The sequence below is a fragment of the Theropithecus gelada genome, chromosome 8 (genome assembly GCF_003255815.1).
Source record: "Theropithecus gelada isolate Dixy chromosome 8, Tgel_1.0, whole genome shotgun sequence".
Lineage (NCBI taxonomy): Eukaryota > Metazoa > Chordata > Mammalia > Primates > Cercopithecidae > Theropithecus > Theropithecus gelada.
This window is the reverse complement of record NC_037676.1, coordinates 28,861,887-28,884,833: the sequence shown is the minus strand read 5'-3', so window position 1 is coordinate 28,884,833 and position 22,947 is coordinate 28,861,887. Positions and strand designations below refer to the sequence as shown.

At 44.7% G+C, this 22,947-nt stretch overlaps 2 protein-coding genes across 2 annotated transcripts in view; one reads left to right on the top strand and one right to left on the bottom strand.

Moving 5' to 3' along the window:
* Positions 1–8,876: 8,876 nt before the first annotated feature.
* On the top strand, positions 8,877–22,583 carry MBOAT4 (membrane bound O-acyltransferase domain containing 4). Its single transcript, XM_025393444.1, has 3 exons — positions 8,877–9,074; positions 15,482–15,706; positions 21,348–22,583. The coding sequence occupies exons 1-3, from the start codon at positions 8,956–8,958 to the stop codon at positions 22,309–22,311; spliced, it is 1,308 nt and encodes a 435-aa protein (XP_025249229.1). The 5' UTR covers positions 8,877–8,955; the 3' UTR covers positions 22,312–22,583.
* The window catches only part of LEPROTL1 (leptin receptor overlapping transcript like 1), a 45,290-nt gene continuing 38,239 nt past the window's right edge, over positions 15,897–22,947 (bottom strand). Inside the window, exon 4 of the mRNA XM_025393446.1 lies at positions 15,897–16,965. Coding sequence (XP_025249231.1) covers positions 16,735–16,965 — 231 coding nt within the window. The 3' untranslated portion in view covers positions 15,897–16,734. The remainder of the gene's footprint in view (positions 16,966–22,947) is intronic.

The following is a 22,947-nucleotide window of genomic DNA, read 5'->3' as shown; positions in this document are numbered from 1 at the left end:
TTTATTTCTGGAATTTTCTATGTAATATTTTTGGACTGACGTTGACTACAGGTTACCGAAACCCCACAGAAGATGAAACCATGGATAAGGGCGACTACTGTTATTTATAAACAAAGACATTTATTCCTAACAGTTCTAGAGGCTGGGGAGTCCAAGATCAAAGCGCTGGAGATTCTATGTCTGATGAGAGCCCTCATCACCTAATCACCTCCCAAATGTCCCACCTTTTAATTGCCAAGTAGTCAATAAAATATCAGATGTGAAGCTCGGCAGAGAGGACAGAACCTCGAAGGTTTTATGTCAACATATGAATTCTGGAGGGACACAAACATTCAGACCATAGCACCATTTAATAAAAAATATTCTAATTATTTTCTCAATGGGGTATGGATTGCACTCATCACCAGCTATACTTACTTATCTTACCATTCCCCGCAAAGACTTAAGTTCCACGAAGGTAGGACCGTGTGAGTTTTGTTTCTGCTCTTTACTCAGCACTAACCACAGTGCCTGGTGCATGGTTGATATTCCTGTAAACTTGTTGAATAAGTATATGCATGAATTTAGAGTATCCTGTCGCTGCCAACCATGTAAACACCTATCCATTTTCAAGCAATGTCTATCTATATTAATTTGAAAGACTTCTATGGCATACTTATAAAGGACCATTTTATCAGTATTAGGTACAGTGTCCAGGGCCTATAGGCTTTTTGGGGATCAATGAACTGTTTGAAACCTGAAAATAAAATGTACTGATTCCAGAATGCAAAAAGTACAGGTAGGAATTAATTAATACTAACGCCAGGCACAGTGGCACACGCCTGTAACCCTAGCACTTTGGGAAGCTGAGGCAGGTGGATTGTTTGAGTTAGGAGTTTGAGATTAGTCTGGGCAACATGGCAAAACCCTGTTTCTACAAAAAATACAAAAATTAGCGAGGCGTGGTGGCACGTGCCTGTAGTCCCTACTTGGGGCCTGAGGTGGGAGGATCACTTGAGCCCAAGAGGTCAAGGTTGCAATGAGCCAAGATCATGCCTCTGCACTCTAGCCTAGGCAACAGAGCGAGAACCTGTCTCAATAAATAAATAAATAAATAAATAAATAAATAAATAAATACACACACACATGTTTTTTTTTTTTTTTTTTTTTTTTTTTGAGATGAGTTTCACTCTTGTTTCCCAGGCTGGAGTGCAATGGCATGATCTCAGCCCACTGCAACCTCTGCCTCCCGGGTTCAAGTGATTCTCCTGCCTCAGCCTCCTGAGTAGCTGGAATTATAGGCACCCGCCACCTTGCCTGGCTATTTTTTTGTATTTTTAGTAGAGACAGAGTTTCACCATGTTGGCCAGGGTGGTCTCGAACTCCTGACCTCAGGTGATCCACCTGCCTCTGCCTCCCAAAGTGCTGGGATTACAGGCATGAGTCACCGCGTCCAACCCCACACATACATACTTAATGTCTACAAAGCAACTGTTTTCTTAACTAATCAACTGCAATTCAACTCTTCTGTACCTAGAAATTATATTTAATGTGGGATATGGTTTCATTCAATATGTTTAATACAATATTAGCTTGTTTAGTTCCTTAGGGAGCCCTCTTCTTCCCTGTTGGGAATAGGTCCCCAAAATCTGGCCATAAACTGGCCTCAAAACTGGCCATAAACAAAATCTCTGCAGCACTGTGACATGTTCATGATGGCCATAACACCCAGCTGGAAGGTTGTGGGTTTACTGGAATGAGGGCAAGGAACACCTGGCCCTCCGAGGGCAAAAAACCGCTTAAAGGCGTTCTTAAACCACAAAAATAGCAGGAACTATCTGTGTCTTAAGGACATGCTCCTGCTGCAGATAAGTAGCCAGACCCATCTCTTTATTTCAGCCCATCCCTTTATTTCCCATAAGGAATACCTTTAGTGAATCTATAATCTATAGAAACAATGCTTATCACTGACTTGCTGTCAATAAATATGTGGATAAATCTCTGTTCGAGGCTCTTAACTCTGAAGGCTGTGAGACCCCTGATTTCCTACTCCACACTCTATATTTCTCTGTGTGTGTCTTTAATTCCTCTAGTGCCACTGGGTTAGGGTCTCCATGACCGAGCTGGTCTCAGCAAGTGGCGCCCATATGTGGGGGCTCGAACCCAGGTCGAAGGGTCACCAGAGTGACAGTTGGAGAACATGGAACTAAGTTGGAGGACACTCAAGTACTCTTAAAGTGATCCCCGTGGTAAGAAGAGGAGCTCGGAAGCATCAGGGTAACAATGGGACAAACGTGGGTTTTGGTTCATTCCACCTTGGAACCTCTTCACACTAATGATGAGGAGGAAGGAGAGGATAATTAAGTTACAGAAGAAGTAACAGAGCAGGTTTGTTTGCCAGCTAGAGCTAAAGTGGCAAAGGAGGGAGAGGTTCATCCCTACCCTTCTGCACCCCCTCATTATTATTTTGAAGAAGAAGAGTGGCCTGACTCTTCAGATCTTTCTTTTCCAGAGGACACAGGGAGAAAAGTTTTTGCCCCAGTGACTTAGCAGCACCTCGAGCAACCACTCTCAGTTCTATTCAGGCAGGAATTCAAACTAGACGAGAGGGTGATATAGAGGCTTGGCAGTTCCGTGTTAGAATACACCCGCCTGATCAGCAGGGAAATATTATAGCTACATTTGAGCCTTTTCCTTTTAATAACTCAAAGAATTTAAACAAGTTATTAATCAGTATGGACCGGGTTCTCCTTTTGTAATGGGACTGTTAAAGAATGTTGCTGTTTCCAGTCGAATGATTTCTACTGACTGGGACGCTTTTACTTGAACTTGCCTGACTCCTGCTCAGTTCTTACAATGTAAAACTTGGTGGGCAGATGAAGCTTCTGTTCAGGCTGCTTGCAACGCCCAGACCCAACCTCAAATTAATATAACTGCAGACCAATTTTAGGGTCAGTGGCAGGGCTGGTTTAGATGCACAGGTGGTCATGCAGGATGATGCCCTAGAACAGCTTAGAGGAGTGTGCATTAGAGCTTGGGAAAAAATCACTTCAGATGGAAAACAATACCCTTCCTTTAGTGCTGTAAAACAGGGACCAAAAGAACTGTATGTGGATTTTACAGCTCGGTTACAGGAGTCTCTTAAAAAGGTGATTGCAGATTTGGCTGCTCAGGATATAGTGTTGCAGTTATTAGCTTTTGACAATGCTAATCCAGATTGCAAGGCTGCTCTGCGACCTATTAGAGGGAAAGTGCATTTAATTGATTATATCAAGGCCTGTGACAGTGTCAGAGGTCATCTGCATAAAGTTACTTTGTTGGCACAGGCAATGGCAGGACTGAGAGTGGATAAAGGAAATATTCCATTTCCTGGAGCTTGTTTTAGCTGTGGGAAGCATGGTCATACTAAAAAAGAATATAGAAAAAATCAGCGAGTCAGGCCACCAGATAGGGGAAAAAAGAAAACTGCTGAGCCTGAAATTTGTTCAAAATGCAAAAAAGGAAAACATTGGGCTAATCAGTGTCACTCTAAGTTTGATGAAGATGGGAACCCCATTTTGGGAAACGCCATGAGGGGCCCATCCTGGCCCCGTTCTAAACCGGGGCATTTCCAGCTCAGGGCATTCTCACCCCTGTGCAATGTCTGTCCCCCACCACAGTCAGTAGTACCACAGTAGATTTATGCTGCACAAAAGTTGTGAGCCTTCTGCCTCGGGAACCCCTGCAAAAGGTGCCAGCAGGAGTTTGTGGATCCTTGTGAGGGGGGACGATGGGGTTACTTCTAGGAAGGTCTAGTTTAAATTTAAAAGGGGTACAAGTACAAACAGGAGTCACTGATTCAGATTACAATGGGGAAATTCAAATTGTTATATCTACTTCTGTTCCCTGGAAAGCAGAGCCAAGACAGCGCATAGCACAACTCCTGATTGTGCCATATGTGGGAATGAGGAAAAGTGAAATTAAATGAACAGGAGGATTTGGAAGCACAAATAAACAAGGTAAAGCAGCTTATTGGGTAAATCAAATTACTGATAAACGTCCTACCTGTGAAATAACTATTCAGGAAAGAAATTTAAAGGTTTGGTAGATACAGAAGCGGATATTTCAATCATTTCTCTACAGCACTGGCCATCCGCATGGCCAATCAACATGCTCAATTTAACATAGTTGGAGTTGGTAAAGCCCCTGAAGTATGTCAAAGTAGTTATATTTTGCACTGTGAAGGGCCTGATGGACAACCTGGGACTATTCAACCAATTATAACTTCTCTACCTATAAGTCTGTGGGGAAGAGATTTGTTACAGCAATGGGGAGCACAAGTTCTAATTCCTGAACAATTATATAGCCCTTAAAGTCAACACATGATGCATGAAATGGGTATGTCCCTGGTATGGGACTAGGAAAAAATTTGCAAGCTTTAAAGGAACCACTTCAAGCAGAAAGACAAAGTTCCTGCCAAGGTTTAGGATATCGTTTTTGAGGGCGGCCATTGTTAAAAGCCTCCAGAACCTATACCTTTAAAATGGTTAACAGATAAGCCAAATTGGATAAAACAATGGCCGCTAAGTAAAGAAAAACTGGAGGCTTTAGAGGAATTAGTTACTGAACAATTAGAAAACAGGCACATAGCTCCAACATTTTCCCCTTGGAATTCTCCAGTTTTCGTAATTAAGAAAAAATCAGGTAAATAGAGAATGTTAACTGACTCAAGAGCCATTAATTCGGTTATACAACCTTAAAATAATAACTTGGGGTCGAGGTTATGCTTGTGTTTCTCCAGGACTGAATCAACAGCTGATTTGCATACCATCAAGATACCTGAAACCTTATTATGAGCCAGATGCCAAGGAAGGGATTCTGGGAGGATCCCGAGGACCCCCCGGTTGCACCCATCTCAAGACTGATGCTGAGGAGGACCCCAACTGTCACGAGCAACACCGCCCAAACACAGTCACCCACCTGGGGACAGATCAAGAAGCTGTCACAGATGGTGGAAGAAAGTCTGAGGAAAGCGGGACAACCAGTCACAATGAGTAATTGAATGGTAGCTATGATCGCGGTGATCACCATTGCCATGAGTATTCCTTCAACAAGGGCTGACAAGAGAACAATTATACTTATTAGGCATATTTATCAATCCTGGCTGGCAATAATGCCTAGATGTAATCACCCTATGACACAGTTACACATGCTTTCTGACCTCAGTATTTACCATAATAAATCTGCTCCTATAATTGAGGCATACTGCCCTCAAAAACCTATTTGTAAACAGAATTGGACCTGGCCAGAAATAATGAACATACTCGTTTGGGAAGATTGCATTGCAGAACAGGCAGAGGTACTGTGCAATGATTCCTATGGAATCATTATTAATTGGTCCCCTAAGGGGATGTTTAGCTTAAATTGCAACTCTCAGTCTGCGTGCCATGGCCACACTATATTCAGCTGGTCTGAACAAAATGGTCAGATGGTAGAAATGGTAAGAAGTATGGCAAGAGTTCCTATTATCTGGAACCATGGCGATATAGGGGCACCTCAATCTCAAATGATATGGCCCGCTGTAGGAGCTAAACATAAGGATTTGTGGAAACTATTAATACTCTTAATAAGATCAAAATTTGGGAAAGAATAAAAAAAGCATCTAGAAGGACACTCTAGAAACTTGACTTTGGATATTGCAAAATTAAAAGAACAAATATTTAAAGCATCCCAGGCACACCTGATGTTAATGCCAGGAACTGGAGTGCTTAAAGGAGCTGCAGACAGATTAGCAGCTAGTAACCCATTAAAATGGATAAAAACACTTGGAAGCTCTGTGATTTCAATGATGATTGTGCTTTTAATCTGTGTTATTTGTCTTTGTATAGTCTGCATATGCAGATCCCAACTCCTGCAAGAAGTAGCTACCGTGACAAAGCTGCCTTTGCTTTTATTGCTTTGCAAATCAAAGAAGGGGGACATGCTGGGAATGGGCCCCCAAAATCTGGCCATAAACTGGCCTCAAAACTGGCCATAAACAAAATCTCTGCAGCACTATGACGTGTTCATGATGGCCACAACACCCATGCTGAAAGGCTGTGGGTTTACCGGAATGAGGGCAAGGAACACCTGGCCCACCCAGGGCGGAAAACCATTTAAAGGTGTTCTTAAACCACAAACAAGAGCATGAGTGATCTGTGCCTTAAGGACATGCTCCTGCTGCAGGTAACTAGCCAGGTCCCATCCCTTTATTTCAGCCCATCCCTTTATTTGCCATAAGGAATACTTTTAGTTAATCTGTAATCTATAGAAACAATGCTTATCACTGGTTTGCTGTCAATAAATATGTGGGTAAATCTCTGTCCGAGGCTCTCAGCTTTGAAGGCTGTGAGACCCCTGATTTCCCACTCCACACTCTATATTTCTGTGTGTGTCTTTAATTCCTCTAGCGCTGCTGGGTTAGGGTCTAACCAAACTACTCTTGGCATTCCCATTAACTGTTTTATTGTTGCCTAAGACTTTGTGCCTTCTGTGGCCTAGAATAAGCCACCCATCTGTTTGGAAACATTCTTTCATAGAGAGCTAACTTAAGCATTTCCACTCTTCCAAAATCCTTTTCGATTCTCTATTTCTGCAGGTGATTATTTATTTATCCCCTTCTGTACGCCTGTGTACCTACCATTCTTTAACAAAGGTATTTATTTCCATTTCTGTCTCTCCAGTAGACTGAGAGCCACATGAGTGCAGGGACCATGTCTTACTCATTCCCATAATCGTAGTGCTTAGCAAAGAGTGTCATAAAATGGTAGCCCAATAATGCTCATAATGTTAATTATTCAATCACTTTACCTTCAGCTATATTCCATCAGCCAGCTTTATATGCCATGCTTTTACATGCTTTAGCTGATTTTCATAACGGTTCTGTTGAGACAGGCATAATTATGTCTAATTTTAAGGTGAAGCTTAGTCCCAGAGGGTGATGTGACTTGCTCAAAGTTCCCCAATCTATAAGATTCTTTTGGATTTTCTTCTCTGTGCAGAGCAGTCTCTGATATGTTCGGGTCTATGTCTCCACCCAAATCTCATCCCCAGTTGTAATCCCCACGTGTTGAGGAAGGTAAGTGACTAGATTATGGGAGCGGTTTCCCCATGCTGTTCTCGTGATCATTCTCACGTGATAGTTCTCACAAGATCTGGTGGTTTTATAAATGGCAGTTTCTCTTACTTCTCTTTCCTGTCACCTTGTGAAGAAGGTACTTAGTTCTCCTTTGCCTTCCACCATGACTGTAAGTTTCTGGAGGCCTCTCCAGCCATGCAGAACTGTGAGTCAATTAAACCTCTTTCCTCTATAAATTATCCAGTCTCAGGTAGTTCTTTGTAGCAGGGTGAAAACGGATGAATACAGTCTTTCACTAAAGGATGGTCCTTGCCCTGAAGATGCTCATGCCAGAGTTTCCTTTTCTTTATTGACAGCTTGCTCATGCACATGCCTTTGGAGAGGCAAAAGAGCTGCTCAGGGACAGCCCTGGAATGCCCTGGGCTCAGGAGACGGATCGCTACTAGCCAAGAGACGTCTTGCCTCTAGGAAGTCTCTTCTGTATTACTTGTCAAGAAAAGATTCCCTTGAAATGTTTCCCCTCTACGCTTTGGTATCCTCAAAACCTTTGTTTTTTTTTTTTTTACCCTGATATGGAGTTTTACTCTTGTTGCCCAGGCTGGAGTGCAGTGGCGTGATCTTGGCTCACTGCAACCTCTGACCCCTGGATTCAAGTGATTCTCCTGCCTCAGCCTCCTGAGTAGCTGGGATTACAGGTGTCCACCGCCATGCCCAGCTAAATGTTTGCATTTTTAGTAGAGCCAGGGTTTCCCATGTTGGCCAGACTGGTCTTGACCTCCTGACCTCAGATGATCCACCCACCTTGGCCTCCCAAAGTGCTGGGATTGCAGGCGTGAGCCACCATGGCCGGCCTCCTCAAAATCTCTTAAACAAATATTTACTGGGTATGTAGTATGTATAGATTACGATATCCCTAGCATACTAGGGATATCGTAATCTATAAAACAAAGTCTTTCCCTTGTAGAGCTCACATTGTAAAGGGGGCAGGCAAATGAATTGAGAAATAGATACATAAGAGGTACTGATAGGAAAAAAAAGTAGCATAAGGAGAAGAGTTATGGTGAGGAAGAGGAACCTTGGTTTTTGCCTTAAGAACCTGCCTCCAGCTGCATGCAGTTCCTCATGCCTATAATCTCAGCACTTTGGGAGGCTGAGGCAAGAGGATCGCTTAAGTCCAGGAGTTTGAGATCAGCCTTGCCAACTGAGGCAGGAGGATCGCTTGAGCCCAGGAGTTTGAGATCAGCCTCGCCAACATGGCAAAACCCCATCTCTACAAAAAAATATAAAAATTAGCCGGGTATGGTGGCACATGCCTGTAGCCCCAGCTTCTCAGGAGGCTGAGGTGGGAGGATCACTCGAGCTGGGGAGGTGGAGGTTGCAGTAAGCTGAGGTTGCACTACTGCACTCCAGCCTGGGTGACAGAGCCAGACCCTATCTCAAAAAAAGAAAAAGAAAATAACCTGCTTCCCTTCCTCCTGGTCACATTCTTGTTTCCCCTTTTCAGTCCACAGAGTTGTCTGTCCACAGTTGGGAAATGAGATTTTCCATTAACTTAGTGAAGAAAATATGATAGCATGACGACTGGAAAGGCAAATAGTATGCTATGTCAATGAAACAAAACCACAACTCCCAAAAGCAATGTTTTTAGTGCATATCATGATTAATGTTACACCAAAATGTGTTTTGGTTTCCATAGTGCAGTTCCTCAATCAGAAAGCCAGTTTGTATTCTGCTTATCTCCAGAGCTTTTGTTTGCCTTTTGCTCACCCTAGCCCCACTAAACCAGATAAAAAGACCAGCGAGCCTGGTTGAGATTACTCTTGGAGGAAGGCATCAGTTAAGGACACTGGAAAAGACAGGCTTTTTTGTTCTGGTTCCTAATGGAGTGGCTTCGGCTGTTCTTTCTCCATCCTGTATCATTTTACCAGGGGGCTGCATTTCCCTTTGCATTTCTGTTCAATTATCTCTGCATCATGGATTCATTCTCCACTCGTGCCAGGTAGGCTGGATAGCTATTTTTACTCTTACATCCAGAAATACGATAGTGACCAGGCGCGGTGGCTCACGCCTGCAATCCCTGCACTTTGGGAGGCTGAGGCGGGCAGATCACTTGAGGCCAGGAGTTCGAGACCTGCCTGGCCAACATAGCGAAACCCTGTCTCTACTACAAATACAAAAAAAAATTAGCCAGGCATGGTGGCTCACACCTATAGTTCCAGCTCCTCGGGAGGCTGAGGCAGGAGACTCGCTTAAGCCCAGGAGGTGGAGGTTGCAGTGAGCCGAGACTGCGCCATTGCACGCCAGCCTGGGCAATGGAGCAAGCCTCTACAAAAAAAAAAAAAAAAAAAGAAAGAAAGAAAAGAAAAGAAAAAGCCAGAAATACTATAGTAGGGCAAAAAGCAGAGTAGACTGCAGATGTGAAGATTACAATACATTAATTACATTTTTTTTTTTTTTTTTTTTTTTTGAGACGGAGTCTTGCTCTGTCGCCCAGGCTGGAGTGCAGTGGCCGGATCTCAGCTCACTGCAAGCTCCGCCTCCCGGGTTCACGCCATTCTCCTGCCTCAGCCTCCAGAGTAGCTGGGACTACAGGCGCCCGCCACCTCGCCCGGCTAGTTTTTTGTATTTTTTAGTAGAGACGGGGTTTCACCGGGTTAGCCAGGATGGTCTCGATCTCCTGACCTTGTGATCCGCCCGTCTCGGCCTCCCAAAGTGCTGGGATTACAGGCTTGAGCCACCGCGCCCGGCCAATTACATTTGTTTTTAACTTACTCTCACTGTCACTGATTATTGATTACTTGATAATGAGTATGTATAATAGAGTAAAACTAAATTGGAAATTCACATCCTGTCTGCACTGTCGTAAGTTTTGCTGGGTTCACGTTAAATGGCAAATGGATGAAAATAAACTCTCAGGAGAGACGGTAGTTGCAATGGTACAGGAATTCTCCAAATGGATACATCTCTGTCAACCATAGATCTCAGATATTCTTGAATAGACCTAATTTTATGGAATTTTATCGTTTTCAATCAAATTACATTTCATACAAAGTTACATCAGTTTAAGTTTTATCATAACTAAATGTGATTTTTAAAGTGCCTTTATATGAATTCTCAGAGAAATGAAATAAGTCAAAATGAATCTTGTTAGATTAGCTATATGATCATTTGAAGTTCAAAAATTATTGTCACTAGAGATGTGATGACTTGATTTTAATGATTTTTTTAATATCAAATAACCTCAACACATTAGAGACAGTACCTATCTTTTTAGATTGTTCATGTAAGACTATTTTTTAAACATAGACAAAAGACAAGAACTTAACTGAATATAGAACAGAAATGGTGAGTGTACTGTTAACGTGGCTACATGATTTTCTGTTATATTGAAAAGTCGCAAATACATTTTTTATTTTATCTACTTATATGTATTTTTGGAGACAGAGTCTCTCTCTGTCACCCAAGCTGGAGTGCAATGGCACGATCTCGGCTCATTGCAACCTCCACCTCCTGGGCTTAAGGGATTCTCCTGCCTCAGCCTTCCCAGTAGCTGGGACTAGAGGTGCATGCCACCATTCCCAGCTAATTTGAAATACATTTTTAAAAATAATTCCAACTTTTATTTTAGATTCAGGGGTTATATGGGCAGGTTTGTTACATGGGTATATTGTATGATGCTGAGGTTTGGGGTACGATTGATCCCATCACCCAGGTAGTGAGCACAGTACCCAACAGTAAGTTTTTCAACCCTTTTCCCCTGACAGTCCCTATTTTTAACAAGGTTTTGTGGAATGTCCTTTTGTAAAGTGAAAATCTGTTGCCAAAGGGCCACTTCCTAATAATTCACTTATTTTGGGAATTAGGATTTTTATATATTGGGTTTCTTAAATAAAATATTGCTGTATCTAACGATCAGTTAGGATTGTGGAATTTGATTAAACAATAGTATGATCACGTGTTCACGATTGTCTGATGGCCCTTAACTTCACTTATGGAGACTGGAGTTGGGGAACAGCTGTAAAGAAGTTTCCTTTTGAGAAAGAATCTCAAAACAATAAAGCAACATGAGTGCAAAAATTAGGATTAATCCTCATGGAGTTACCTTAGGGTGAAGAGTGCTCAGTTTCTGGCCAGACGCAGTGGCTCACACCTGTAATCCTAGTAATTGGGAGGCTGAGGCAAGTGGATAGCTTGAGCCCAGGCGTTTGAGACCTGCCTGGGCAACATGACAAAACCCCTGTCTCTACGAAAAGTTCAAAAAATTAGCCAAGTGTGATGGTACACGCCTGTAGTCCCAGCTACTTAGGAGCCTGAGGCAGGAGGATCCCTTGAGCCCAGGAGGTTGAGGTTGTAGTAAGTCGTGATCATGCCACTGCACTCCAGCCTGGGCAGCAGGGCGAGACTGGAAATAAATAAAATAAAAACAAAATAATAATAAAATAAAAATAAAAATAAAAAAGACTTCTCACTTTGGATTCAACCTGACAAAAAAATAAAAATAAAATAAAAAAGACTTCTCACTTTGGATACAGCCTGTTGAGTCCTAACTCCCTCACCTAACTAAGTGTCCTTGTGTATGTGAATATACTTCACCCAAATGCCCTCTTCTTATCTATAAAACAGAAAACATAATGCCTATCTCACGAGGTTATTTTAAATATTAAATAAATATATTTCTCATAAAGGATTATTGGCACAATGCCTAGAATGAAACAAGTAATCGCTAAGTCACACATTCTACATTGTCCATGTACAGACAATTTAATATTTATAAAACTCCTAGGGAGTTGCCTCTGGGTGGGAGGGTTGCTGTGTAAAGGATAAATGTTCCCCCTTTTGTTTTCCCATAGCAGGGAAGTGAAGGACCACAGTGTTAACTGGGGCATTAAGCGGGGAAGTCACCCCAAGCACAGGCTCAAAGAGAAGCACAGAAATGGCCCAGGCTTTTGAGTAACAGATGCTCTCACACTGAGACACTTAACGTTCTCCCCCAAGAAAAAAAGTGGGCCGGGCGCGGTGGCTCAAGCCTGTAATCCCAGCACTTTGGGAGGCCAAGACGGGCGGATCACGAGGTTAGGAGATCGAGACCATCCTGGCTAACACGGTGAAACCCCGTCTCTACTAAAAAATACAAAAAACTAGCCGGGCGAGGTGGCGGGCGCCTGTAGTCCCAGCTGCTCCGGAGCCTGAGGCAGGAGAATGGCGTGAACCCGGGAGGCGGAGCTTGCAGTGAGCTGAGATCCGGCCACTGCACTCCAGCCTGGGCGACAGAGAGAGGCTCTGCCTCAAAAAAAAAAAAAAAAGAAAAAAAGTGGTTCTTGCTAACCTGTGCCTGGCACTGTGCCCAGAGCCGTGACACACATTTGCCTTGCAATGGTGTTTCCTGGTTCTGAGTTGGTAGAGAAATTCTAAGCTTCTTTGACTCGCTTTCCCTGACCAGTCAGTCGTTTCTTCTTTTCTTCTTTTCTTTTCTTTTTTTTTCTCTTTTTCTCTCTCTTTCTTTTTTTTTTTTTTGAGACGGAGTCTCTCTCTATCACCCAGGCTGGAATGCAGCAGTGTGATCTCAGCTCACTGCAACCTCTGCCTCCTGAGCTCAAGCCATTTTCCTGCCTCAGTCTCTCGAGTAGCTGGGATTACAGGGGCCCGCCACCTCGCCCTACTAATTTTTTTTTTTGTATTTTTAGTAGAAACAAGGTTTCACCATGTTAGCCAGGCTGGCCTTGAACTCCTGACTTCAAGTGATCTGCCCGCCTCAGCCTCCCAAAGTGCTGGGATTACAAGCATGAGCCACCACTCCCAGCTATTCCACACTTTTTCTGACCCCTTCATTAAACTTTATTAATTTGGCACCAATTAAAAAACAAGCCTTCATATAATGCAGAAGGAAGAACCAAGTGTGCATAATGTGAACCTTCCCAGGCCTCTGCAGATCCTCATCTCCTTGGCTTCTGAGAGAGGCATGATTCACAAACCATTTCATCAATGTGGGTATTTTACAACATTAAAAAACACACTGGCCAGGCACCCTGGCTCACGCCTGTAATCCCAAGACTTTGGGAAGCCAAGGCAGGAGGATTGCATGAGTCTGGGAGTTCGAGACCAGTCTGGGCAACACGGCAAATCCCCATCTCTACAAAAAATATTTAAAAAATTAGCCAGGTATGGTGGTGTGTGCCAATAGTCCCAGCTACTAGGGAGGCTGAGGTGGGAGGATTTCTTGAGCTGGGGAGGTCAAGGCTGCAGTGAGTCATGATCGTGCCACTGCACTCCAGCCTGGGCAACAGGGACCCTGTCTTAAAAACAAGACAAACACTGCTCTTTTCCTCCCTGGCCACCTGAAAATTGGCCACTGCGATGAAAGACACAGCAGCTATCCAGACAAAGGAGTTCATAATCAACTGACAACGTCGGTGGAAACATATGGTCATGGTCATCCTTCACTCTGGGAAGGCAACAGTACTGAGAAAGAAATTTGGGAAAAACTAGCCAAAATGTACAAGATCTCCTGGACATGATATGTAAGATGGAGATCATCTTTGTATTTAGATTCTGACCGCATTTTGTTGTAGCAAGATAACTGGCATGATTTATGATTCCCTGGATTATGCAAAAAAAAAAAGTGAACCCAAGCGTAATCTTGCAAGACATAGCCCAGATGAGAGAAAACGACACCAAGAAAACAGCAAAAGGAATGCAAGGACAGAATGAAGAAAGTCAGGGGGCCCCAAAAGCCAGTGTTGGTGCTGACAAAAAGGAGTCCAGATTCTGCAATGGCCGGGCGCGGTGACTCACGCCTGTAACCCCAGGACTTTGGGAGGCTGAGATGGGCATATCACCTTAGGTACAGTGTCTTAACACTGTACCAGGAGTTTGAGACAGTGTCTAAGACTGAGGCCGGGAGTTAAAGAGCAGCCTGGCCAACATGGCGAAACCCCATCTCTACTAAAAATGCAAAAATTAGTCAGGCATAGTGGCAGGTGCCTGTAATCCCAGCTACTCCGGAGGCTGAGGCAGGAGGATCGCTTGAACCCGGGAGACAGAGGTTGCAGCGAGCCAAGGTCACACCACTGCACTCCAGCCCAGGCAACAGAGTGAGACTCCGTATAAAAAAAAGAAAAAAAGATTCTGCAATGACTTCATCTGCGGTGATTGTGCCGATTTTTCATGACAGGATATAATAAACTGTAACAAGCTTTTGGGTTTTTTTAGAGATAAGATCTTGCACTGTTACCCAAACTGGAGTGCAATGGTGCGATCACGGCTCAAGTGTAGCCTCTAGCTCCTGGGCTCAAGCGATCTTCCCCCCTCAGACTCCTGAGTAGCTAGGACTACAGGTGTGCCACCATGCATGGCTATTAAAAAATTTTTTTGTAGAGATGAGATCTTGCTATATTGCCCAGGCTGCTCTCAAACCCTGGCCTCAAGTGATCTTCCCTCCTTGGACTCCCAAAGTGCTGAGATTACAATTGTGAGCCACTGTGCCTGGCCTAAACTGTATAAACTTTAATAAAACAAAATCCTAACTCATAAGATCTTAAGGTGCAGTAGTGAGGATGAAGGGTGGATATAAAGATTTTTCTGAGTTTTCACTTTTCAAAGGGAAGTATTGAGTCTCCTTTCTCTGTCAGCCTCTGGAATGCTGCTGGGTACCGTAACCCTGTGAAAAGGAAGGCGCTTGTCTTGAGAGGCTGTCTTGGGCGCTCTTCTAGATCCTTTACACTAGGTTCACAGCACGTTTCAGTCAGACGACGTACCAGGAGATTTCAAAGATGTCCTTGCTAGCCAGACTTTCAGGACTGTCAGGGGCAGGTGGTGGAATACCTTGGGTGGGAATCGCTTGAATGGTGGGCATCAAAGAGAGAGGTTCCAGGGCCACTAAGGCAGGAATTGAGATTTGTCTCCAGGCCAGGGATGTAGCTCATGCCTGTAATCCTAGCACTTTGGGAGGCCAAGGCAGGAGGATCACTTGAGGCCAGGAGTTTGAGACTGGGCAACACACCAAGACCCCATCTCTAAAAAAATAAAAAGTTAACAGGCACGGTGGTGCATGCCTTTAGTCCATCCCAGGTGGGAGGATCACTGAAGCCCAGGAGGTCAAGGCTGTGGTGAGCCATGATTGCAACTCTGTACTCACCCTGGGAGACAGAAAGAGACCCTGTCTCAAAAAAAAAAAAAAAAAAAAAAGATTTGTCTCCAAGGCAGAGGTTTACAAATGTACCCTGGCTCTTTCTCCTGTGATTCTTTTCTTCTGAAGAGCAAAAGGAAGGCCCCAGAGTGCTAACAGCATGGCTACTTTAGGTGTTGTGCGGGGCCTACCCAGATGGGGTTCCCTGGAGTGACATCTGCAGTGATTCCTTTGCTGCGTGGTTCTAAGCCATTTTCCCCAGGGTGTCCCTTCTCTTTCAGGTACCTCTTTCTCCTGGCTGGAGGAGGTGCCCTGGCCGTGGCTGCCATGGGTCCCTATGCCGTGCTCATCTTCACCCCTGCTGTCTGCACTGTGGCTCTCCTCTGTTCCCTGGACCCGCAGCAAGTCCACAGGTGGACCTTCTGCTTTCAGATGAGCTGGCAGACCTTGTGTCACCTGGGTCTGCACTACACTGAGTATTATCTGCATGAGCCTCCTTCCGTGAGGTAAGCAGCCTGTTCATTGGTCATGCTCAGCCCTCCCGCGGTTTGCTTGTACCATGGTGGTAGCAGAGAGAACCTGGGTGTTGGGTTGGAATCCTGATTCTTCCACATTTGACCAGTGTGACCTTGAGCAAGTCATTTTACCTCTTTCAGACTCATATCTTTTTCTGGAAAAAGACATGGGGCTAACAATAGTGTGTTGCAAGAATTGTCGTGAATGTTAATTAACCACCCAATGGGTTCACCTTCTCCACTGCCTAGACAGACAGGGGAATTGCAATAGAGAAAGAGTAATTCCCAGAGAACTGGCTATGCGGGAGACAGGAGTTTTATTATTACTCCAAGCATTCAGGGTCATCATAATCAGCTTCCCCGAGCATTTGGGGATCAGAGTGTTTAAGGATAATTTGGTGGGTAGGGGGAGGCCAGTGAGTTGAGAGTGCTGATTGGTTGGGTTGGACACGAAATCATAGGGAGTCGGAGCTGTCTTCTTGTACTGAGTCAGATTCTGGGTAGGGGCCAGAAGATCAGATGAGCCAGTTTATCGATCTGGGCAGTGCCAGCTGACCCATCAAGGGCAGGGTCTGCAAAATATCTCAAGCACTGATCTTAGGCCTTAGTATAGTAATGTTATCCCCAGGAGCAATTTGGGGAGGGTCAGAACCTTGTCATCTCCAGCTGCATGACTCCTAAACCATAATTTCTAATCTTTTGGCTAATTGTTAGTCCTACAAAGGCAGTCTAGTTTCCAGGCAAGAAGGGGGTTTGTTTTGGGAAAAGACTGTGATCGTCTTTGTTTTAAACTATAAGCTATAAACTAAGTTCCTCCCAAAACGAGTCCCAGGAATGAACAAGGACAGCTTGGAGGTTAGAAGCAAGATGGAGTTGGTTAGGTCAGACTTCTTTCACTGTCTCAGTTATAATTTTGCAATGGCAGTTTCATTAGAATGAATATAAATGTGATTCTGTATCTAATCATCGCTGCCACATGTTGCCTACCTGGTGCAGTGTTTGGCACTGAGCAGTAGCTGTCATTGTGCCTGAGAGGGAGGGCAAAGCAGGAATCCTAGAGCCCACAGAGCAGGCCTGCCCAGAAGTGACTCAGCACTGTCTGCCAGCCTCAGCACGGGCTGAGTGGACACTCCGCTCGCAGGTATCAATCTTCCCATGGTGGCTGCTGGGAGAGGCAGCTGCTGCGTCAGTGTTTCTCTTCCTTCAGACTCAGCTGTTCCCATCTTGCTGAAGAAGAATAGGCACCCCATCTAGAAAACAGAAATCAAGAGCTAATTACAGTCTAGAGAAGTGTTGTCGTGAATCAGCAAGATCCATGAGATGAGGGGAAACATTGCTTTGTGATCTGGAGATCTCATGTTCCTGGCTCTCCCTGGTGATCACAGTTGGCTTCAGGGTCACTCGGTGCACAGAGGCTGTGATGCTCCATGTGGTCACCCATCTGATTCTAGCCTGTGGTTGGTTCACTTGCTTTGCCATCCTGACTATACCCAGAATTTTTTTTTTTCCTATGAAGACTATTTTCAGCCGGGCACAGTGGCTCACTCCCGTAATCCCAACATTTTGGGAGGCCGAGGTGGGCAGATCACTTGAGGCCAGGAGTTCAAGACCAGCCTGGCCAACGTTGTGAAATCCCATATCTGCTAAAAATACAAAAATTAGCTGGGCATTGTGGCGGATGCCTGGAATCCCAGCTACTCGGGAGGCTGAGACAGGAGATTGCATCACTGCACTCCAGCCTGGGTGACAGAGGGAGACACTGTCTCAAAAAAAAAAAAAAAAAAAAAAAAAGACTATTTTCACCAAAAGCTTCAGGTTGGCTGCTCTAAGGAAAAGGCAAGATGGCAGGTGGGTGGGGTGTAGGAAGTACCAAATGGGATGGAGTGAATCAGGATTTCAGTAGGGAGCTGGGGCCTGATGGGGCTGGGAGGGCAAGAGCTGGCTGGATGTGAGGGAGGCTGGAGCAGACCTGGAATGGGGGGCTCTGCTAGTCGAGCAGGGCTGCTGCCATCACACGGTGCCACAGACTGGGTGGCTCAAACAACAGAAATTCATTTCCTCACAGTTCTGGAGGCTGAAAGTCACTGATGATGGCATCAGCAGGGCTGGGTTCTTCTGAGGCCATTCTCGTGGCTTGCAGGTGGCAGTGTCCCCCTGTGTCCGTGTGATGGTCACTCCTCTGTCTGTGCATGCATCAGTGTCCTCATTGTCTGTTCTCATAAGGACTCTGTGCATATTAGATTAGCGCCCATCCTAATGACCTCACTGAACCTTAATCACACTTCAAAGACCCTAACTCCACATACAGCCACATTCTGAGGCGTCAGGCCATTAGCACAGGAATTTTGGGGGCACATTCAGTCCATAAAAGAGAGTGAGTGAGCAGGGTTTGGTGGCATTTGGAGGCTACCTTGCTTCCAGTGAGAATCAGTCAAGTAAGCAGGTCAGTTTTTCTTAAATCTTCAGACACACGGATAGAGAAAGCAGCAGCTGGAAGACTGTTGTTTCCTCTCCACAGGACAGCGTTTCTGATTGTAGAGTGTGTCATTGTGATTTTCTTTCTTTCTTTTTTTTTTTTTTTTTGAGACAGGGTCTTGCTCTGTTGCCCAGGCTGGAGTGCAGTGGCATGCTCATGGCTCACTGCAGCCTTGACCTCCCGGGCTCAAGCAATCCTCCCACCTCAGCCTCCTCAGTAGCTGGGACCACAGGCATGCGCCACCACATAGGGCTAATTTTTCATATTTTTTGTAGAAATGGGGTTTTGCCATGTTGCCCAGGCTAGTCTCAAACTCCTGGGCTCAAGTGATCAGCCCACCTCACCTCAGCCTCCCAAAGTGCTGGGATTACAGGCGTGAGCCACTGTGCCCAGCCTAATTTTCATTCGTTGTTCTCAATGATCTTGCCAGCAGGATCTTCGATGGTGAAGCAGTAAGAGCTCAGGTGATTGGTTAAGACCATATTTCAAATTGCTAATGGCTCAGCACACACTGTGATCCATTCCTCAGTACAAATCCCACATTAGGCAAAGTCTTACAGCCAGGGCCTGGTTTGTATTTAAAATCTTCAGCTTCCTATCTTTTCTTCACTACCAAGTTTTTGTTTCCTCTATGGCAAATTTCTCCCAAGTCTCTGATCCTAATCGTTGTAGGCCTTTCTTGGAAATATTATAATCAACATTTCCCACAATGTTCCTCATCATTCTCTTATTTGTATCTCTGACTAATATTTAATTTCCCCATTTACTTGATCCTGCCTGATGTCATCCTAAATAACAAACAGAAAGAGGCTCCCTAAAAGAAAATGATGGGGCTAGGCGTGGTGGCTCATACCTATAATCCCAGCCCTTTGGGAGACTGAGGCAGGTGGATCACTTGAGCCCAGGAGTTTGAGACCAGCCTGGCCAACATAGCGAAACCCTGTCTCTACAAAAATAACCCACAGAAATTAACTAGGTGTGGTAGCACATGTCTGTAGTCCCAGCTTCTCAGGAGGGAGAGAGGGGAGGATCACTTGAGTCTGGGAGGCAGTGGTTGCAGTGAGCCAATATGGTGCCGCTGCACTCCAGGCTGGTTGATAGAGTGAGACCATGTCTCAGGTAAAACAACACAAGAAAAAAGAAAAGAAAAGAAAAAAACGATGCTTATGGCTGGGAGCAGTGGCTCACACCTGTAATCCTAGCACTTTGGGAGGCCAAGGCTGGCGGATCACCTGAGATCGGGAGTTCAAGACCAGCCTGGCAGACATGGCGAAACCCTGTCTCTACTAAAAATACAAAAATTAGCTGGGCGTGGTGGCGTGCACCTGTAATTGCAGCTACTCAGGAGGCTGAGGCAGGAGAATCGCTTGAACCCAGGAGGCAGCAAAGGTTGCAGTGGGCTGAGATTGCGCCACTGCACTCCAGCCTGGGCCACAGAGCGAGACTCCGTCTCCAAAAATAAAAAATAAGAAAAGAAAATGATATGTATTTAGGGATTGGCATTACAGTGGGAATATGTGTGCCATAGTATGTGTATTCAGGTAGGTAAAGGAAGACAAAGTTTTTGTTTGGATGGTTGGTTGGTTGGTTTTTTTGAGATGGAGTCTCGCTCTGTCACTAGGCTGGCATGCAGTGACACAATGTCAGCTCACTGCAACCTCCGCCCCCCAGGTTCCAGCGATTCTCCTGCCTCAGCCTCCCGAGTAGCTGGGGCTACAGGCACGCACCACCACACCCAGCTAATTTTTGTATTTTTAGTAGAGATGGGGTTTCACCGTATTGGCCAGGAGGGTCTCGATCTCTTGACCTTGTTGATCCATCTGCCTCAGCCTCCCAAAGTGCTGAGATTACAGGTGTGAGCCACCGTGCCCAGCCAGTAAGAGAAAGTGTTTTAAGAGAAAAATAAGGAGGATTACGTAATTGTGTTGAAATCATTATCCTTGAATACAGGATCAATGACAAGGGTGATGCCAGCCTGTGGTTGGGCGGGCAGTGGCTGGGCAGGTGACCTCACAAAAGTATTTTTTTGGGTAGGGTTGCAATGGTTTTTGTGCAAGGTTGTGGTTTTTGCAGTCTTTTGTGGTAGTTTTTGTTATCTGACATACAAGCATTGAGAACCCTCTCTTTATACCTTTCCCTGGCTCTGTTTGTCAGAATTGTTTTGTTTTGTTTTGCTTTTTAACACAAGTGACTTCGTTTTTTGTTTTTTTTTTTTTCTTTTTCGTTTTCTTTTTCTTTTTCTTTTTTTTTGAGACAGGGTCTCACTTGGATGCCTAGGCTGGAGTGCAGTGGTGCAATCATAGCTCACTGCAGCCTTGAACTCCTGGGCTCAAGGGTTCCACCCATGTCAGCCTCCCAAAGCGATGGGATTACAGGCATGACCCACTGCACCCAGCCATGATTCCATTTTTATTCCCACAGCTTTCAAATTGGAGTAGGGTGTGGTTCTGAATTAATTCAAGAGTCTTCAGCTGTTAAAGTAAAATTTCCCAGGCAAATTCTCCTATTCAGGATGGAAGATTTCAGGATAGAAGATGGGATGGATCTCTGAGATCCCTGGGAAGCTTCTCAAGTTGAACATGAGTGTAAATGTGTGCATCTTTTTTTCTTTAAAACAAACAAAATATATATGCAATATACATACATATTCCTACAGATATACGTATACTTACTTATAAAAAACACATGATCATTACAAAAAATTCAAACAAAGCAAAAAGTGAAAGATCTTCTTATGCTAGTCTCATTCCCTAGAGGTAACTACTCTTAAAAGTTTGGGGTATATTAGTCTAGACTTAAGCTCCACTGTATACTTAAGATCTGTAAATATTGCTGGGGGTGGTGGCTCACACCTGTAATCCCAGTTTACACTCCCAAAGTGTAATCCCAGCACTTTGGGAGGCCGAGACTGGCAGATTGCTTAAGCCCAGGAGTTTGAGATCAGCCTGGGCAACATAGTAAGACCCCATCTCTATAAAAACTAAATAAGATTTATTTATTTTAAGATTTATTTTTTGTGGGGTCCTGCAGGCCATGAGATTAATCTTAGCTATACAGACCTATGTATTTCCTGTGAGATCATGTATGACAGACTGGAATAAAAGAAAGAGAATAAATACAGAGTGTTTTTATGTTTTAAAAAAAATTATCTTGCAGGTTCTGCATCACTCTTTCTTCTCTCATGCTCTTGACCCAGAGGGTCACATCCCTCTCTCTGGACATTTGTGAGGGGAAAGTGGAGGCAGCATCCGGAGGCATCAGGAGCAGGAGCTCTTTGTCTGGGCATGTGTGTAAGGCACTGCCCTATTTCAGCTACTTGCTCTTTTTCCCTGCTCTCCTGGGAGGCTCTCTGTGCTCCTTCCAGCGATTTCAGGCTTGTGTTCAAGGGTCCAGTGCTTTGTATCCCAGGTACACTTTCTGGGCTCTGAGCTGGAGGGGTCTGCAGATTCTTGGACTAGAATGCATCAACGTGGCAGTGAGCAGGATGGTGGATGCAGGAGCAGGACTGACCGATTGCCAGCAATTTGAGTGCATCTATGTTGTGTGGACCACAGCTGGGCTTTTCAAGCTTACCTACTACTCCCACTGGATCCTGGATGACTCCCTCCTCCACGCAGCGGGCTTTGGGTCTGAGCTTGGTCAGAGCCCCGGAGAGGAGGGATATGTCCCTGATGCGGACATCTGGACCCTGGAAAGAACCCACAGGATATCTGTGTTTGCAAGAAAGTGGAACCAAAGCACAGCCCGATGGCTCCGACGGCTTGTATTCCAGCACAGCAGGGCTTGGCCGTTGTTGCAGACATTTGCCTTCTCTGCCTGGTGGCACGGACTCCATCCAGGACAGGTGTTTGGTTTCCTTTGCTGGGCCGTGATGGTGGAAGCTGACTACGTGATTCACTCCTTTGCCAATGAGTTTATCAGATCCTGGCCCATGAGGCTGTTCTACAGAACCCTCACCTGGGCCCACACCCAGTTGATCATTGCCTACATCATGCTGGCTGTGGAGGTCAGGAGCTTCTCCTCTCTCTGGTTGCTCTGTAATTCGTACAACAGTGTCTTTCCCGTGGTGTACTGTATTCTGCTTTTGCTATTGGTGAAGAGAAAGCACAAATGTAAGTGACATCTTTCCCTGGCTTTCATCTTATACACCCATGAAACAGTTTAGAAAGTGCCAGATGACGCATCAATAATGCGTACATCTGAACTTTTCCATAATAAAAATTTTTCTAAAGTTTTAGATGAATATACCCAGTGACTTGCAGTAGGAATTTGTGTATCTACTTTAGCAAGCTATTCTGCTGGTACTGAGGATACGAAAGGGAAAAATATGTGGTTTCTTCCCATAAGGTTTACAGTCTAGATGGGGAAGCGAAGATTAAGTAAAGTGATACATAAAAACACAAGGTGCTGTGAACGAGATGGCAAACGCTCTACGTATAGACACCCCAAAATTGAGTGTTCCGTTGGCCCACCTGATCCTGGAATGGGAACTTTAGCAACACAAAACCAAAACAAAACCTAACTCATTATCACATTGGTTTGTTATGTGGACTACAGACTCATATCCATTATTAAGTTTGAAAACTTTTTTCTAAATTTGAAAATTTGGGCCAGGTACAGTGGTTCATACCTGTAATCCCAGCACTTTGCAAGGCTGAGGTGGAAGGATTGCTTGAGGCCAGGAGTTTGAGACCAGGTTGGGCAACAGAGCAAGACCTTGTCTCAAAATATATATGTGTGTGTGTGTGTGTGTGTG

What these genes read in the sequence shown, in the direction of transcription:
- MBOAT4 (XM_025393444.1), top strand. Translation starts at nt 8,956, where the DNA reads ATGGAGTGGCTTCGGCTGTTCTTTCTCCATCCTGTATCATTTTACCAG. An exon ending in TCATTCTCCACTCGTGCCAG is followed by an intron (nt 9,075 to 15,481) that starts GTAGGCTGGATA and finishes CTTCTCTTTCAG; the next exon opens with GTACCTCTTTCTCCTGGCTG. An exon ending in CATGAGCCTCCTTCCGTGAG is followed by an intron (nt 15,707 to 21,347) that starts GTAAGCAGCCTG and finishes ATTATCTTGCAG; the next exon opens with GTTCTGCATCACTCTTTCTT.